The 18556-nt window shown below is 43.7% G+C and overlaps 1 protein-coding gene across 15 annotated transcripts in view; it reads left to right on the top strand.

The window, feature by feature from the left end:
* The window catches only part of ZNF384 (zinc finger protein 384), a 28128-nt gene extending 12035 nt beyond the window's left edge, over positions 1–16093 (top strand). For 13 of the 15 annotated variants that reach the window (XM_082076158.1, XM_082076171.1, XM_082076169.1 and 10 more), the window contains 5 exons: positions 6280–6504; positions 7161–7343; positions 8173–8251; positions 9084–9242; positions 9409–16093. In XM_082076158.1, the coding sequence (XP_081932284.1) occupies positions 6280–6504; positions 7161–7343; positions 8173–8251; positions 9084–9242; positions 9409–9684 (922 nt within the window). In that variant the 3' untranslated portion in view covers positions 9685–16093. The remainder of the gene's footprint in view (positions 1–6279; positions 6505–7160; positions 7344–8172; positions 8252–9083; positions 9243–9408) is intronic. The other 2 variants (XM_082076163.1, XM_082076164.1) reach the window with 1 other exon arrangement.
* The last annotated feature ends 2463 nt before the right edge of the window (positions 16094–18556 follow it).

An 18556-nucleotide genomic window follows, 5' to 3' on the forward strand; every position in this document is an offset into this window, starting at 1 on the left:
CATGTGGTTCAGGCCTGCAGATGATCTTGCCTTGAAGCAAATGCAAATATGATTTAGGTCTAGTCTACAATGGATTTGCATTTGCCACGGGCTTAAAGTGACTGCAGACAGTTATCCTGAAATAATTAACATTTAGTGTTGACAAAACTGTAATCTCTTCTCCAGTACCACTGAATAGTCCTCTGTTACATGTCAGACCCTGTTTTGCTTTGCAGAAGCACTGCATCTCATAGCTGTAGCCTAGAAATCTATAGGAGCAGTGATTTGAATGTATATAGTGTGAATTTTCCTTTAAAGGAAAAAAAGGGGTCACAAGTATCAGTTTGGCCACTTGGAATTAATGGGTATGGCTGTCTTACTGTGTTTCACTCCCTTCCCTTAGAAAAAATAAAACAGAGACATTGTGGGTCTAGATGAGTGCTTATGGAGCACTGATAATTCTGTCGTGGATACAGCAGATGAGTGATGCTGTTTCATGAGGTTGGAATTGCATGTGGTTGACGAGGCTTGAGGCTGTACACAGAGTGGTGATGAAAAAACTGAACACTTGCTTGTTAAGTATTTGTCTGTGCAATGTAATACGGATGCAGTTTTGTGGAAACAGTCAATAAGGCTGTATATCGGAACACACCTGCATTGTGGAGCCAAATTACGATGACATAGATGACCTTAGTTTTGGCATTTCTAAATTTGCTAGTCCTTTCTCATGGGCCTTTTTGTATTTTAATTTTAGCTTTTGCATGTTATCACTATAATAGGAAACCTCTTGTTACGTTTTATTGTTTTGTTGGTTTTTTTTGCTAATGGTGGCTGATTTCAAAAATTGGTAGACAAGGTCTTAGGCCTGATGCTGTTCAATGATTTGAAGGTCGTGCCTGATAATTTACAGATAGAAGCAATGCTGGTGGATAGCTAAAAAAATAGAGAAGCTTTATGTGATTTTTAAATGAGAACAATTAAAGCGAAATGTATTTTAATACAGCCCAATGGAAGACTGAGCCCTTTGGGTAATACTTAGTGACTTCTCTAGTAGTCGGGGATTGAGGCCTAGGTGTTTGGACACAGTGGAAAACAGCATCAAACAAAAGTGCCTGGTTGGATACTATTGAATGTCTTTGATCTAAAGATAAGGGTTATGGGGAAACAGCATCCTGGAAAGCAGTGACTGTGAAAAAGACTTAAGAGTTAAGTGACATGGTGTGAGCTCCCAGTGCAACGCTGTGACAGAAGAGGGTGAATGCAATTGTTGAAAGCAAAAATGCTGGGGTTGTTACAAGACGACAGGCAACTTGTGAAGCATGTTGAAATACCACAAAATTCTGGGTCTGGTAATTTTAAAAGATTATTTGGAAAAATGGACAATACTCAGGAATGCCCTCAAGTCTGTGATTCTGTGAAATCTGAAAACTGGAGAAGTGCCAGCATTTAAAAACACTTGCTGCTTTGCCAGGAGAGTATGATTTTCTGTAGCTTTATCAAGCCACCAACTGACTGAAGGACTGTGGAAATAAGTTGACTGAGATCTCTTGAGCGTAGCTGATAGATTTGATAGTATACGTGCCAAGTAGTGTAAATTGGTAAATGGAAGCGTAGTGTTGACTTCTGAACAGGAGTTGGTGCTGGGTCTAGAAATGTGGCAGCAGGGATATAATTGTGCTTTCATTTGGCATCTTCATGCTTGCTGGCTTTATGTAGGTCTTATCCAAGTTCTGTAACTGTATCATGGGTGTTAATTCTGTCTCCTTTCCCCTGTCTCTTACAATATATTAGCAAGAAAGTGTTTAACTTCACCTTTAAAAAAAAAAATCAGGGAATGCTAGGATTAAATTAGCATTTATCATGAACTGCATCCACGATTGTGCTATGCTTGCATTAGTTACTTAATTAACTCTGCATTGCAAAGGCAATACATTTCTTTTTTTGTTAAATTAACTGCTGACAGCCTAAACTTACTCTTATCATCTGGTTTAACTTCAGACCTTCTGGATTTGATTTTTTTTTTTAACTGTGGTCTGACTTGTATTTGTAGTTAAACAGAAGGAGCAAGGGCTCGATTAACTTCTAAGACTAATCTCAGTAGATACTAGGAATTTGAATGAACTCTCATGTAAAGCCATGTAAAAGCTCTTCACAAATGTGATACTGATTAATTAGGCACTTGATTGAAAAATGCTGTTAAACCATGTTAGGCAAATTTTACAATGAGCTGGTATTTCAGATGGTATTTTTATCTCATAACAGCATCTGATGAATGAGGCAGAACATTCCATGAAAAGTGGAAAAAAATATGGCACTGTGTGCCACCCGAGTTGTAGTCTAGTTGCTATAAGCATCATTTTGTTTATGACTCATCATGATGACTTTCATATGGGAGCAGAATTATACATCCACCTTTTACTGGCATTTCATGATTTTTGAGGGTGTTTCTGTCTGACACGAACAATCTCTGAATGTCTCACTTTACTGCCTTACAGATTCCCTATAAAAAGAAAGTATTATAAACAATTAAAGAGGTTACTTTGGATCTCTGGCATATGTCTGGGTACTAAGTTAACTATTTATATGGAGAGATACACCTCTGTGTTGTTAAGAATATGTTCTCTTAGACCGTCTGAATTTGCAGAGCCCTAACAAGCAGCTGTAGCGATGTTGTGTCACACTGTCAGTGGGAATGCTGCGGTCATTTCTGTTACTTGCTCTCGGAAGGAATACAGTGTAGTTTAGAAGCGCAGTGACGAAAAAAGGATTAAAAATGGATATTAAACAGAGGAGAAAAAAAAATCAATTATTTCATATAGCACTTCGTTCATGCTTAGCAAGAAGCACTCCCAGCTTTTCTTCTCCCCAGCAAGGAGAATTTCACTGAAGTAGAATACTGCAACACTGCTAGTGTCAGATACAATGTTCTCATTATCCATATAGATGTAACATTTTTTTACTCCCTATTTGCCCACTAGAGGGCTGATTGCATCGTCACCTTTTATATTGGGTGTTGTCTGAGGCAGAATGCAAAGCCATTAATTAAATGGATCATTTGTTCCCTTGAAAATGCCTGATACCACACAATACAAAACTCTCTGAAATGCAGCTTTCTTCTGTTTTCCAAGGCTTTTTTTTAACTTTGCAGGGCTCATGAGTGTGTTAATGCTACCTAACATTCTTGCCCTCTCAGAGCTGATGATAATTAGATGATCAGAAAATCAGTCCTTGCAAGGACTTTTTAAATGTTGTTTGAAAAACAATACTGGAATGTTTGTAGCTGCTAAACTAAGACAAGAAGGGTTTGGTTTTGGGGTGGGGGGGTGCTAGCAGTCAGATATATCTTCCATTCTTATGCAAGTGCTGGAGAGGTTTTGAAATACCTTCTTTATAATTTTATTTTGGAAAGGAAAAGGATGTTCAGTCTGTTTCTCTTCATTAAAGTTTATTCTAGGGAATTTCTGACCTGAAGGCAGATACCTGACAAAGCAAACAAGCAAAGGAAAGTTGAGGAGGCGGAAGTTATGGAAAATAAAGTAGATGGCTTTTTGGCAGTACGTATTTAATGCATGGGACCACTTAGACTTTATGACATAGTAAAGTTCATGAATTTTTCAAAACAGAATAGACTGCTTAAAATATAGTCATGTGTATGGCACAGAAGAGATTGGTGCCCACCATTGTGTTTAAACAAGAGCAAAGCTTTTAGAAAGGTATTACTTTCAGAAAGGTAGTTGGATTTTCAAAATATTGATTGTAAGGGCCAGGTGATTGAGACCATATTATGGCCTCCAAGCATTGTTCCTAAGATGCATTAAGTTCTTTCCAATAATGAGAATATTTCCTCTTATATTTTTTTTACATTTCTACTGTCAATTATTATTTTTCATTACACCTTTCTTTGCTCATAAAACAAGCCCCTAGTAATTGATATTTTTCTCCCTACATAGATTTATATGGGTATTGACCAAGCTGTCTTTTAAGGTCTTCTCCAAACCTAAGTAGAGTGGACTCAGCAAATCTTTACTGTGAAGCCAATTTTCCATATGCTGTCATTCTTTAAGCTCGCTGAACTTGACTGCATTTTTCAATGATTGTTGATTACGTGGACTTCAGAATTAGACATGCTGTTGCAAGAATAGTCACACCATTCCTGTTTACAAAAAAATGATACCTGCTATTCCCCTTTTTTTTGTTAGCCATATTAGCACAGCATCACACCAGGAGCTTGTTCTCAATTGAATGGCTCCTTATAAGAGGACTGATACTGTGGAACAGTTTAACTGAGAGTAATGGACGTAAGCATTTGCTGAGAAGGAGCTTGATAAAAGTCACGCATGGCATTGTGCCATAATTGCTTGTATTAGCAGGGCACTGGACTTAGCAACTCAGAGATATTTTCAGTTCAATATTCACCTCAAAGTTCTTTCTAGTGTTGCTGCTTTAATGGATATAATCCTCGTCCTGTAAGTGTGACTTGATAACTGCAAAATGCATATTGTGTATTCAAGTCTAGCTTTAAACATGTCAGAAAATCTGGAACAAACTGCACAAGTGTTTGGAGATAATTTGGTTTATAAACCAAGAGCTACTTTAAAAAAAATATAACTCTGATGTTCCCTTTTACTCCTCATATCTCTAATAGACCTAGGGATAAATGACCATATAGCTTCTGTTAGTTGGTACCAGAAGGGATTGTTGTGTGTGTGAGGGGGGATTTATGTAAGGATGTGTTTAGCTTACGTGTTCTGTTAGGGCTTGCAATTAAAGTGGATTAAGAGAAAGATTAAGGTAAGAAACGTGGGAACAACTGTTAGAGATAATAATGAATGTAAAAGAACAGTGATGGAGAAGAAAAAAATGTTACAGAAGGTGTGTGGTGGAGTGCTTGCTGGGGAGGCATTGCTGCCAGTTAAATGGCTTAAAATCAAGCTGTGGCTTGGAAGAGCTTGTGGAAGTTAAGGTAGGTGCTGGATAAATATTGCCAACATTACATACGCTAATCAGGCTGCACACTTCATAAAGCTTCTGGCTCCATTGTCAAGAGTCACAATAGTAGATGTAATGAAGTATCCTCCTGGGAGGACATGGATATGGGGAAGAGCAGGATCAGCTCTCTGTGGCACTGCAGAGACTTATGTCACTGAGCAGTTTTGTAAGCACTTGTAAAACTTAAGGAAATTCCCAGACAAAAACGTAAGTCTACCTAGTATGAAAGTTGAATTCATGTTGGCCAGTCTTCTTCTGGATGGCATTTTTTCTCTCAGTGCAAATTCTGTTTTATTTAATTGAAAAGTCTGCAAATGGAAAAAACTAAGTCAGAGAAACCTTAACTGTGCCCCTTGGTTGGCACACATTTGGAAAAAAAAAAAAAAGTAACTTGGGTGCAGCCCCTCTCTGTCAAATTTTCAACCACAAAAGCTTTTACCATCTTGAATTGTATAACAGCGCAAGCTTCTCTTAACAGCCTGGTGTCACGATGGAGGAACAATTTTTAACAACAGCAACCGTAGCAGATAGATGCCAACTGCTTCTTCCTGTTTGAAGAGTCTGTCTGTTACCAAGTATGTTTCTGAACATTATGGGAACAGATAGGTCCAAACTCATAGATAAAACATTTTGCATCACATATGTAAGGTGGAAAAGATGGAAGCCCATTAGACCAGTGAAATACCACATTTGATATCCAGAATATCTTGGTGAGGCCCACTAGGAATGCAGCACTGCTGTTATTTTCAGCATTTTGTATTCTACGTGCTCAAGTGCTTTCTGCAAAAATGGGAGTAGAGTTAAATAGGTTTGGTCATAACTGCTTTTGCAGACTTTGCAGCACATGGATTTAACTTTTATTATGAAGATGAACCTTAACCTGGGACTTCCAGGTTTTCCAGCATTTTTTTGACTGAAATAAATCATAGATGAACAAAGTGGTTTTTGTCTGGGAATTATTAGAATTATTCCTGTCTCCTTCAGATTGCTGTTGGAAAATTTCCAAAGTGCTGCCCTGTCTCCCCTGTAAGCCTAATAAATTAACATCTTTGATTCTTCTAAGACCTTTACTTGTCTGGCTGCAAAGTCTCCTTTGGTCTCTTCTGCCAGTGTCTAGCTTAAGTTTGTCCCCCTGGGAATGGAGTACTCGCAGCCAAGCACAATGTCCCAGGTAAAACCTCCCTAGAACCACATAGTGAGAAAACATCCCTTCTTCACTCACTGTGGAAGACCGCGTCCAGTTAGAGATGATACCTCTTGGGGCTTGTCCCCCCCGTGTGACACTGTCTCTTCCCCTCGCCCCGGTCCCAGGTGCCGGATGTGTTCGCTGACCTTCTACTCCAAGTCGGAGATGCAGATCCACTCCAAGTCCCACACGGAGACAAAGCCACACAAGTGTCCTCACTGCTCCAAGAGCTTCGCCAACAGCTCCTACCTGGCCCAGCACATTCGCATCCACTCAGGGGCCAAGCCCTACACGTGCAGCTACTGCCAGAAGGCCTTCCGCCAGCTCTCCCACCTGCAGCAGCACACACGGTAAGGGCCAGCGGAGGCTGGGGGCCCTCCGCGCTGCATGTTGCCGTCATCCCAGCATGCTGTCAGCACCCTTGGTGAGCGACTGCCTGGGGAGACCTTGCTGTTTTCCGCAGGCTGGTCAGGTCTCGTAGACGACAAGCTGGCAGTGGTGGTATCCAACACGTTGAGACTTGTCACTTTGCTGTGAAGGGGCTGGGTGTGCGCAGGGGTTAGTGTTGCTCACTGTAAGGGTGTCTGCGATGGAGTGATGCTTTCTGACAGAAGGTAGGGCTGGTTGTGTCAGAGTGAGAGTAGAGTGGGCGTAGGAGGACTGTTCCCTGTCACCCCAGCGTAGTTCTGCCAAACGTCTCAGTCCAGGCTTGCAGCCCCCCCTGCTATTTCAGCCGTGGGCTTCCCACACACAGCTCTGCCAATGCCCCTCAGTCCAAACTCTATAGTTCCTCTCTCTGGATCCTCCCCCGGTGCGGACAGACCATGGTTTCTTGAATCCAAGGGGAGCACGGTTTGAGACTTGAGCGAGCTCATGCCCTGTTCGGAGTTACCTCCATGTAGCAGATAGCGTGGTGCTGTCCCACCCCCTTTGTGCCCTCATTCCATCAGCACTAGCCAGATGGCGGTCGTGTCCAACTGCTGCTGCTCCTCCTCCTCTTCGGCAGGATCCACTCCAAGCTCCACACGGCGATTGTCAAGCCGCACAAGTGTCCTCACTGCTCCAAGAGCTTCGCCAACACATCCTACCTGGCCCAGCACCTCCGCATCCACTCGGGGGCCAAGCCCTACACCTGCCGCTACTGCCAGAAGGCCTTCCGCCAGCTCTCCCACCTGCAGCAGCACACACGGTAAGGGCCAGAGGAGGCTGGGGGCCTGGCCCTGGCCCCCCCACGCTGCCGGCATGCACCGTGTGGAGCACGCGCGCCAAGCATGCGGGGGGCGGGCGGGGGATGCGGCCGGCTGCACCCACAGAAGGAGGTGGCTCACCAGAGTGGACGGAGTGGAGGCTGCGCAGGAGAGACACTGACCGCGTCAGGGCTGAGGTGGGCACGTGCTGTCCCCGGGGATCCTTTGGTCTTGCACCGCGGGGGGCACAGAGAGAGAGAGCGATAGAGAGAGGCATTGGCCATAGGGGATCCCAGCCTGGCACCACGGGGGTTGGACTGAGTGTGTGGAAGCTTCTGCTGGCATTGCAGGGGGACAGGGACAGATGCGTGCTGTAGGTGATCTCAGCCTGACAAGGTAAAAGGAAAAGTGTGTGAGTGCCTATCCTGAGAAGGAACAGAGCTGTTTTCTTGGTGCTGTGGAAGCAGGAGAACAGATTTCTCTTGGTCATATGGGACTCCTGAGCTTGGAGCAGGGAGCCTGGACCTCCAGACCCCTTCCCATCCCATTTTCAGGTGGCCCACATGCTGAGCTGGTCAGGCATTCGTAGGCTCTTGCTCCTCAGTCCTAGTCACTCTCTGAAAGCTGCCTGACCACCTGTCTTCTCTAACTTCTGGCTGGACACAGGAGCTGGGCAGAGCTCTCTTTGTCCACATAGAACAGCATCTGGAGGCAACATTCCCATCCCTGCTCTCCTAAGTGGCTGTGAGATTTGATTGCAGCATCAGGCCCTGGCAGTCTGCTCTGCCTGCCTGCTCACTGCCTCCCGTTTGTGCTCTTCCTCCTTAACAGTATCCACACCGGGGACCGACCCTACAAATGCGCCCACCCTGGGTGTGAAAAGGCTTTCACCCAGCTTTCCAACCTGCAGGTAAGGGGCTGGGCTTGTCCTCCTTTCCAGTGGCATTGGCAAACATGGCTATCAGGTGGGAGGGGAGACTAGTTGTGAAGGAATACAGGAAAGCTGTTGAAGCCCTGGGCAGGGGGCGATTCCTGGCTTTTTGTGGCACTAGTGACCCAAAGAAGTCACGTAAATAATTGCATCCTGTAAAATTGTAAACTTGATTTGAAAGGAGTAAGATTTTGGTAAAGTTCCTTCCATCTGTTCTGCAGGCTTTTCTAACTTAGCTGGGGCAAGATATTTGCTAAATGTCATGCAGAATAAAATCTGGGTATCTGATTTTGTTTCTTTTACAATGAAGTGGAGGGTATAAGAGTAGGGATTTAGGAAAGCAGAGGTGATGTGATCTGTTGGAGTATCCTGGAGGGGGGGAATTGTAGGGCCCCAAAGGGCAAAGAGCTGTAAATGCCTGCAAGCACTTGAAGCAGATCCTGCCCTGAAGGGCAGTGACAGATGCAGGGAGAAAATGTATAGTGAGGCAGGAGAGGAGAGAAGAAGAAAAAGCTAAGACAGAAATCTGAGTTGCATGGAGACTAAGAAGATGGGGGTTGTGGAGAGTTAGGAGACTCTGCTCTTCAGAAGCCTAAGAAAAAAGGGCTTCTGTGGGGAGGATGGGATGGGCTGGAGGGAGAACTCTGCCCCTGTGCTAGGAACCAAGCATACCTCCTTCAGCAGATGCGGGCCTGGGGAGCTTGGGGCCTGGCTGAAAGGGGTGTCAGAGGGAAAGTCTTCTCCAGTATTAATACTTGCTTCCTTCCCTGCGCTTGCTTTCTCTTTCCTCCACCCCGCTGCCACCTACCAGTCCCACAGACGGCAGCACAACAAAGACAAACCTTTCAAGTGCCACAACTGCCACCGCGCATACACGGATGCTGCCTCGTTGGAGGTACACCTGGCTACGCACACAGTGAAACACGCCAAGGTCTACACCTGCTCCATCTGCAGCCGGGCCTACACCTCGGTGAGTGTTTGCTGTTCTTGGGGTGTAGCATAAGTAGACACAGTTCTTAGAGAGTAGCTCCTTCAGGTCCCATGGGAGCAGTCCCCTGAGCTGTCATGTTCCTCCCCATTGGCTTTGGCATTTGCAAACATTGTCCCCTCCTCTCACGCCATTCTTCCTGTTGCAGGAGACATACCTGATGAAGCACATGCGGAAACACAACATCCCTGACCCACAGCAGCAAGTGGTTCAGGCACAAGCCCAGGCCTCCCAGCAGCAGCAGCACTTCCAGCCGCAGGGTGGGGGGGCAGCAGGAGGCCCTTCTGGAGACACTAACCAACCCAACCCTCCCCCCCAGTGCTCCTTTGACCTGACTCCTTACAAGACTTCAGAGCATCACAAGGACATCTGCCTCACTGTCAGCACCAGCGCCATCCAAGTGGAGCACCTCTCCAGCTCCTAGAGAGACCTCAACCCAGGGAGCAGAAAGCCTCTTGTGCATAGCCTGCGCCCAGGGGCACCGCTTGTGCAGCGGCCCCTCCTTGTGCAACAGTCTCCGGCCTCTCCTCCTGCAACAGCCTCTTCTGGCCATGTAACCCTGTTCATGGCAGCCCTTTGAACAACAGCCTGTCTCAAGGGGGTGTTCCTTCTGTGCAACAGCCTGCCTGGTAGGAGGATGCTTCCTTGTGCAAGAGCCCATTTCCTGTGCTGGGATCACTTCCTCATGCAAGAGCCCCTCCTTTCAAACCCAAAGAAAGGCCCCCATTTTGCCTTCTCTCTCACTGTAGAATGCGTATGAAAGGGGGGTGCGTGTTGAGACATGCATAGTGGATGGGATGGAGAGACGGTCCTTGTATGTACAGGGGCTCGGACACATGTTTTCAGCAGGCCACAGAAGGATGTGGCAGGGTTCACAGCTGGATGGGGTTCTTTGAGGATTTCCTTGAGTGTCTAAGAGAGAAATACCCATTCCCGTCCCTCCTGCTCATGAGAGGGAGGAGGGGTCGCTCGTCCTGCCCCAAGGACTGGATGGGAGAAACCTCCTTCTCCCCAGTGGAAGGTGAGACTGGTGCTGGGGAGGGAGAGGTGAGGCATGTTCCCTGGGCCGGACAGGTGCCTGCACTGCCCGAGGGCGGTGGAGCATTGCACTCTTCCTCCTCCCCTGGTGGAGAGCAATAGAGAGGAGTCTGTCTGAACTGGCTGCTGCCTCTCTCTCCCAGCTGTCTGAGCAGCATGATGGCCAAGGCCCTGTAGGAATGTGGGTTCCTGCTCATTGCTCTTCCTGCCCATTATGGATGATGTCCTAGCAGCTTGTACTCCTCCTCTTCTCCCTCCCACTTCCCCCCACCTCCTCAGAAAAGCCTGCAGGCATCAACAACAAACCAAAAAGCAACTGGAGGGAGGGTAAGAGACTGCCAAAATAATCATCGCCCTTCTCTCTACTCCCTTTCCTGAAAGGCGGAACAACAGCAGTTTTGACTATCGCACGCCTGTCCTGCCCCCGGTTTCCCAAAGGGAAGGAGGAGGAGGAGGAATAGACCGGTCTTTTCAAGGAGCCAGCAGGAGGCAGGGAAAGGCTAGCTTCTCCTGCTTGCCTCCCCTCGGAGCGCTCTCCTGGCTCCCTCTTGCCAAGGCGGGCTGGACTCACATGGCAGTGGTGGCCTCTTCTGGACCCTGGTCATGGGAGAGAATCCCTAAAAGGTGGACAGCGGAGAGAAGGGGATGCCAGTCCCCGCAGAGAGACCAATCTAATGAGAAGGGGGAGCCAACAAGAATAAACTGAAGGCCCCTTGAATTTATATATATATATATATATATATAAATATCTATTCCCCACCCCTGGCCCGCTCTGTCCTTGCTGTAACTGTTTCTATCTCTGTGTTTATAAAACGCATTATCCTGGCGAATTTTTATTTTCAATCTTTGTTTGTTCTTCCCTTTCTCTTCGTCTTCAATTCTCCTTCCCTATTTTTTTTAAAATGGTCCACATGACTACTAGTCTTGTGTGTCACTTGTTAGTTTCTTTGGCTAATGGAGGCTGACTCGGAAGAGAATGAGAAGGCAAGGGAAAAAGCATGCGTTGTTGGGATTTAAAATCATTCACCCACCCAAAGCCTATAGCAATCCCAGACTTCTGTATGAACAAACAATAGGGGCTTCTTTTTTTTTTTTTTTTTTTTTTTTTTAAACCACCTTGTATAGAAATAAATTGGTGTAAAAGGCTCCTTGAAGGTGCTGCTGCGAGCACCCTGCCCATGCCGTGTGTTCCTTCCCCCTGCACCAGACCACTGCACGAGCAACTTGCTGCCCTGAGTCCCAGGCGGCTGTGCGGGTGGACGTGAGGGTGACACGTTCCTGCCTTCGGGCAGCCTTGTGGTGGGCACAAGGAGAGCGAGGAACTCTGCCTGCTGCCCTCTGCACCTGTAGAGCCCCTGGCAGAAACCTCTTCCTCTGTGTTTAGTCACCAGGGTTGGCTGCAAACGGTTGGAGTGTTTTGTACATCCATAGGTTAGGAAGAGCTGTCTGATTTGACTCCTGCATTTCACAGGTGACATTTCAACCCATTTATTCTGTATTGAGCCCCAAGAAGTAATGTGTATTTGAATTATGTGTTGACAAAATGCATTGGCTTGATTTTGAGGCACTGGGACAGAGAATTTCTTCCATTGGTATCCTGCTGCCAGGGCTTTGTGTTCTCACTGTTTAAATATTTAAGCCCAATTTCTTCTTTGGATCTGTTTGGCTTTGGCTTCCAGTTACTAGTTCTGGATATGTCCATCCTGCTGATTCAGACAGCCTTAGAGCACCGTGGGACTTTTTCCCCTGGACTGGTATTTAAACACTCTAATACCACTTCTCAATCCACTTTTTGACAAGTTAATAGATGGGACTCCTTAAATCTTCCACTGTAAGGGATTTCTTCCAGCCCATGAATTATTGTTGTCTCTTCTTTCTACATCTCGTGAAATTTTTCAGTATCTTGTAAAAGCCTTCATTCTGGAATTGAGTGTTCGAGCCCCAGTGCCATGGACAATGTCCCCTGCCCTTTGCCTTAAGTCTGCAGAGGATTGCATTTGCCCTTTTCTCTCAGCGTTACATGGGAGTTCACATGAGCTGCTGTCTGGTGTGACCCCGAGACCATCTGAAGTCTCAGCTTTCCGTGATAGTGTTCCCCCCTTTCTACAGGTGTGGTCTGAGTCCTTATTTCCTTGATATGTAACGTGAGGCTGTATTGAAATCCAGTTGGTGTGAATGGACCTGGTTTACTAGTGGACCAGGTTACTCGTCACTTTCTCAGTTTTGTCACCCACAAACTGTATCAGTTGTTATTTTTTACTTTTGGATCCAGGTTGCAAATGCTATATTGCATCTGACCTACACTAACTTGAAAAGCATCATTCAGTGCAGCTTTTTATTAGCTTTGAGACTTGCAGGCTAGGCATGTCTTAATCCTCTTAGTATGTGATTATGTACAGTAAACCTTTTTGACTTATGGTGCTAGGTCAATGCCTTACAAAAATTCAAGTATGTTGCACCTATGCAGTCCCCTTCGTTAAACCAAATCTATAATTATGTCATCTAAAAATGAAATTAAGGTTTGTTTTTTCTTTTCTTTTTTCTACAAAATCTATATTTCATAAAATCTTGGGATTATTTGTTTTATTTTTCATTCATTGATTCTTCATCTCAGCAGCTTTTCAATAATTTTGATATTGAGTCATTTCACTTGCCTTTTGGGAATACTGTCATGAATGTCTTAAGGCATTTCTCTAATATCCCAAGTTTAATTAAAATCTGAATCAATGGGCTAGAGAGCTTGTTAGTGAACTCTTTTAGGACTCCTGTTTCTTTGCTGACTTAAAAATGCACATCCCTACTAGATGTTGTCTAATCTCCTACTTTGACACTAAGGTACTGGTAGAAGTTGCTATTTTCGTACGACTAGCACATCCTGTTTCTTTCTGAATATGAAACTGGAAGTGTTTGACTGATACCCGCTGTTCTGTGTCACTACCATTTTCACCATTTTTATCTAGCATGGATCAGTACTATTAGTAAGTTTACTTTTTTAATTTTTTATTTAAAGGAATGAAAGATTCAAAATCCCTTTCCTGTAGTTTTGCTAGCCACAAAACTTTCCTTACCAGTTTGTTATATAATGTCTAATTTATACTGTCTGGCTTTCCCCTTTTCTGTGTGTTATGTTTCAGGGGTTTTTTTAATTGTTTCTTCTTGCCCACAGACTTTCTCACTGACCCCAGGATGAGCTTTTACCAAAAGTTGTCCTCTTTCTTGATTGTGGAATTAGAGCTTTTTTTTGCCACATAGTATTTTTTTCTTACAGCAGTTTCATTCACGTTTTTCTACTGTATTTATTTTTTCTCATGGACAGTTGGGTTTATTGTTTTGCTCACCTTGGAAATTAGCACAGACTCAGTACAGATTTATTATTGCTTGTGGCTCTCCTTTGCATGTCCATATTCCATGTGAAGAGGGCAAAATTGCCAGTTACACTCAAGTTATTGTCTTGTATGCAACACCGTGAAGTCTGAAAAATTGACTTCTTTTGGGTGCAGCCTCTTGTATTAAGAAAGCTACAGTTTTAAAAGTTGGAAAGATGTTTTGCCAACTGGTTGAATTCCCTGGGGAATGTCTCCCAAGTTGCAATTTCTTGCAGTGGTTTTTCATTTTATATGTTTGAGGTGCTTGAAATGGCCTTTCCTGGTCACTGGTTTGATGTGTTGTTTTCTAATGTCTGCTATCGTTCCCTTTCTTGGAATCTGTTACCTAGCATGGGGATCCATGTAGATTTAAGGCTGTACAATTCCTGTGTTACCAGTTATTTCAAAGGTATTCTTGCTTGTATTTGTGCAGTTTGCTGCTGCTCCTGTAGCTTTTACTGTCACTGAGGAAGAAGCTCATGATTTTTACTAAGGAACTTTCCCATCGACCTTCAGAAATGCCACTTTATCCCAGGTCTCTTTTGTTTCCTCACCAATGAGAATTTATTATTTCTCTGTTTACTCAGAGACCTGTTGCTGGTGAAGAAATAATTGTGAAGATACCTTACTTCCATTATCTTTGTCACTTACTTGAGTTTGGATTAGGTCTTCCTCTTTGTAGTCCTGAGGCTGTTTAACATACTCAGGGTGCTTCATGTGTTTTAAAAACTATAGTTGATACCTGTGAGATGCAAAATGTAACATCTATAGAAAATTCTTCCCTGTTGAGATGAAGCCTCAGGTTTGTCAGTCTGCAGCTTTTCAGCCTTGTGCACTCAAGCCAACAACGGTTCAATTATCTAATTCCCATTCACAAGAGTGGAAGATTCTCTAACAAGATCCTATGGTCCTTCCACTCCTGAATTCTTTGACTCTGCATTTTTTTGTGATGCCAATCCATTTGTTTCTGTACATCTGTACCCAAGAAGACTTGACAATGACTCTGGAGTTCTGTATTAGGTTGCATCTTGTATCTTTTCTGGAAGGTGGTAGCACTTTTTGTCCTTTACTGAATCGGTTGTGTTCTTAACTGGATTTTGCAGATTATTGTTGCTTTAAAAGGAAACATCATGTAGGCTGGAAACCATTTAGAAGTCACCCACAAACCGTAACTGAATCTTGGCCATGACTAATGATAGTATTGCCGAAATCTTCAAGAAAGATTGAAGACTTTCATAATTTAAAGCCTTATGGTTGACCAACCATGTCCCTTATTAAAGTTTCTTGTTGGTTATCACTGCCATTAAAACTGCCATTCTATTTTAATACTTTTTTCTTTAATCCGTAGGGTCTTGTTATGCCTTTGTTCATTACATTAAGGTCTTCTGCTATAAGAAGTCATTTTTCTTTGTAATGAATTACAGGCCACGATCGAGTCACTGGACTCATCTTTCCAAACAGCTAAATTAAATAGAGCTGGTTTCGGTATCTCACACTAAGGCTTGGCTCCATCATGTAGTACCCACTTATTGCCTTTCGTCTTCCTTTATGAATGACCAGGCTGTATAGTGTTCAGTTTTAAGTCTTGCTACTTCAGGCGTAGATGGTTATCTTGAGCCAACCAGCTTACATTGCCATAAAAGGATATTTAGTTCTTCATGTTAAAACAAATAGCATTATGTTTCTTTTCTTAGCTGAGTGCAACCCATATCAGTTACACTGTAATTTTGCCAAATCAGTGTTAGGTTAACTGGCTTACAGCAACCTGGATGATCCCAATTACTTTTCAGAGACTTTCTACGTATTTGTTTGTCTTCTGAAACACATTCAGAACTCCAAAGTTGTTTGGAAAAGAAAGCCCATTACTTCCATTTGCTCGCCAGATAATTCTTTTAAGATTATTGATTGTGAGTTTCTAGCTATGCAACTTCTAGGACGCTTTATTTAATGGTTAGAATTAAACATCTTCTTAAATCCCATTGGCAATAGCTAATATTTCATTACTTCACAGATTTGTCTACATCATCCAACCTTCTTCCTAATATAGAATATAATTATGAGATTCTGCCTGTCTTCTATATTTTTATTGATTATTTTATCATCTTTATATCAACTAAAGGATATATATCATGTTTAGGATTTTTTTCTAATATTTAGCAGGTAATGTACCCAAAAGCTGCCCAAGTTTACTAGTGCAGTTTCAGAACATAGAATGAAATTGCTCTGTACGTTTCCCTAACTACAAGATAGGTACCTGTTCAATCGTCATTTCAGGTACAACAGATTAAATTTGTGTGCATGGTTTCTTGTTTCTGTATAGTAGAACACCAAAGTACTAGAGAGATGTAGTAACTTGGTCCAACAAACATTTCGATTTCATGTAGTGTCTATGTAATGAATGGAAAAAAAAAAAAACTGCAAGAAAAGAAATCATGACACCAAAGAACTAGAGTCTATGCCTAGTTTTGCTGTTGAATTAGGATATGTTTTTTTAATGTGGACACAGTTATAATCTGGGCCCTTTGGCATCTTCTTTCATTTTTGAAGCTGATTAACCACTTTGGGGGCATGTGCTGCAGATCAATGGTTTGATGTTTATGAACATGAAGTATGAGTACATCTAGTCTTCTTCTGAAGAGAAGGAAATGCAGAGCAGGGACCTCTGAACCGGGGATGTTGAATGTGGTACCTCTACAGCAAAAAGGGAACCAGACAAGACCCTGAAGCTGCAGGCTGCCTGCTGGGATATGCATAAGGATTCCTCTCATGCACTGGCCTTCACCCTGTGGTCCTTGGACAACATCTGAGAGGTCTGTAAGGTAACTGAAAAGCTGGAGGCTTAAATTTGGCATGCAGGTGTTTACATTTCCAAGGGGAAATACACAGACATCTGTAGATCAATAAAAGTTGAGAACCACTGCTTTAGACTACTTCAGCAGGCTGTTTAGCTTCACTTTGTGTAGGCCTGGGCAGTACACCTGCTGATCAGTCGGGTCCTTCATCTAACCAGGAGGTATTTACTGGTCTACCAGGATGTCATTGAAGTAGGAAACTCTGGGGTGGGGGGTGGTGTGTGATAACCACTGGGCTTGGCATACAACAGTTACCTGCTTGTCAATTTAGGAGGCTGCATGGGGGGTAGACGGAAATAGTCACGTTCTAGTTGGAGAAGCATCTTCCTGTACAGTCATCGGTGTCCATGCTAGAACTTTCACTTGCAGAAGTGTTTACTCTAAAAAATCTCACACCTCTCACCAAATAACTATTGTGATAACACTCCATCTGCAGGTGAGGGTGTTTCTGGAATCCTGAGCAATGCACTTCTCCATGAACCTCAGTGCCTCAGCTTTCTAAAGAAAGCAAAATTAGAGAGACAGCAAACTTTTCTAGATTCAGAGCTTGGAAACTAGCTTTTGCTGGATTGGAAGAGTTTCTACTGCCATGAGACCACACAGGCAGGCAAAACTGCCCCTCCCCCTTGTTTTCCAGCTTCATGGTGGCAGTTAATGAAGTTAAAGATACATTTGTACACTTTACTGAGGTTTACCATTTAGATTTTAGGCAAGTGTCTCTTTATTTCCTTGTCTTTTGTATCAGCAGTCGCAACAAGGCCAGAGGGAGCTTGTGTTAATATTTCCATTTTAGTGGTCTAGTATTTTCACATCTCTCCAGCCTTGGCTTGGATGACAAGATCGGATTCCCAGGATTCTCTTAACCAAACTGGTGATGTCTAAGAACGCCTGTTTCTTAACATCAGCTCCATTCAGCCTGGTATCTCCAAGCAGGATGCATTTGGGGGATTCTGGTTTAGTACTGTGACAGGGTATAGGGAGGAGATTTTTTTTTTTTTAACAGCCACATCCTTCTTAATTAGGAATGTGGGGCAATTTATACAAGAATTTTGAAGTACTTTAAAACCAAAGTGAGGCTTAACAATAACATTCAGCTAACTGAAGCCAGCTGCTTCACATGGAAACTGAAAAGAATAGGAAATGTTTTGAATATTTAAAAATATTACATGAATAACTTAAGTGACTATAGGACTAGAAAACACTGCATCTTCAGAACACAGTGGATCTCTAAAGTAACAATAGTGTAACAGCAAGCTGGTTGATAGTTCAAACAGCTGCAATTCATTTTATAACAGCCTCTCAGTCTTGCTTTGTAGGCTTCTGGAAGACTTAATCCCATTATATCCATATAAATAAAGGCATGGTGCTTTGGAAGATCTTTGGGAGGAAAAAGAAGCAACAAGTTTGGTCATTTTTTATAGCCAGAAGCTAGCAACAGGCAGTCCTGAGCAATGACCGAGTCAGGAAAAAGAGTGGGCAGGAGAAAGGCAGATGAAACAGAACATCTGCCAAACAAACCCAGTGCCTCCTGAACGGTAGAGGATGCTAAATTAACACTCACCTCTTGAAACAACAATCCCAAGTATTGCAGACTCTTAGGGACCACAAGAAATAAGATTGTCTAAGTCAATTTGTAATCGGATGTGTCACCTCGCCCTCTTGACCTAGCACAGTACCACAGCACCTCATGTGCAATGGTGAGCGAAGGACAGGCCAGAACAGGTTCCTGAGCTCCACAGCGAGATCTCTCGCCTAGAAACGACTTGTGGTGCGTGGTCATGAAAGGGGGTCTGGCAAGATGGAGAAAGAAGAGCGTGGTCCCAATTTTAACTTAATTTCATTGGTTTCTTGGTGTGTTAGGTATGTTAAGTCTGTACCACAATGATTTTGCAGAAGAGACAGTGTCTGTCTGTAATAGGGCAGCAGCTGTTCATCGCAGGCGAGTTACACGCCGACTGGAAAGCCACAGCGCTGTGACAGCCTCACAACACTTCCTCACTCCGGTTATCCAGCAGGAGTGCCCAGCCGGGCTGTTCAACCT

This window comes from Streptopelia decaocto (assembly GCF_964273445.1).
Source record: "Streptopelia decaocto genome assembly, chromosome: 1".
In the NCBI taxonomy this organism is placed as follows: domain Eukaryota; kingdom Metazoa; phylum Chordata; class Aves; order Columbiformes; family Columbidae; genus Streptopelia; species Streptopelia decaocto.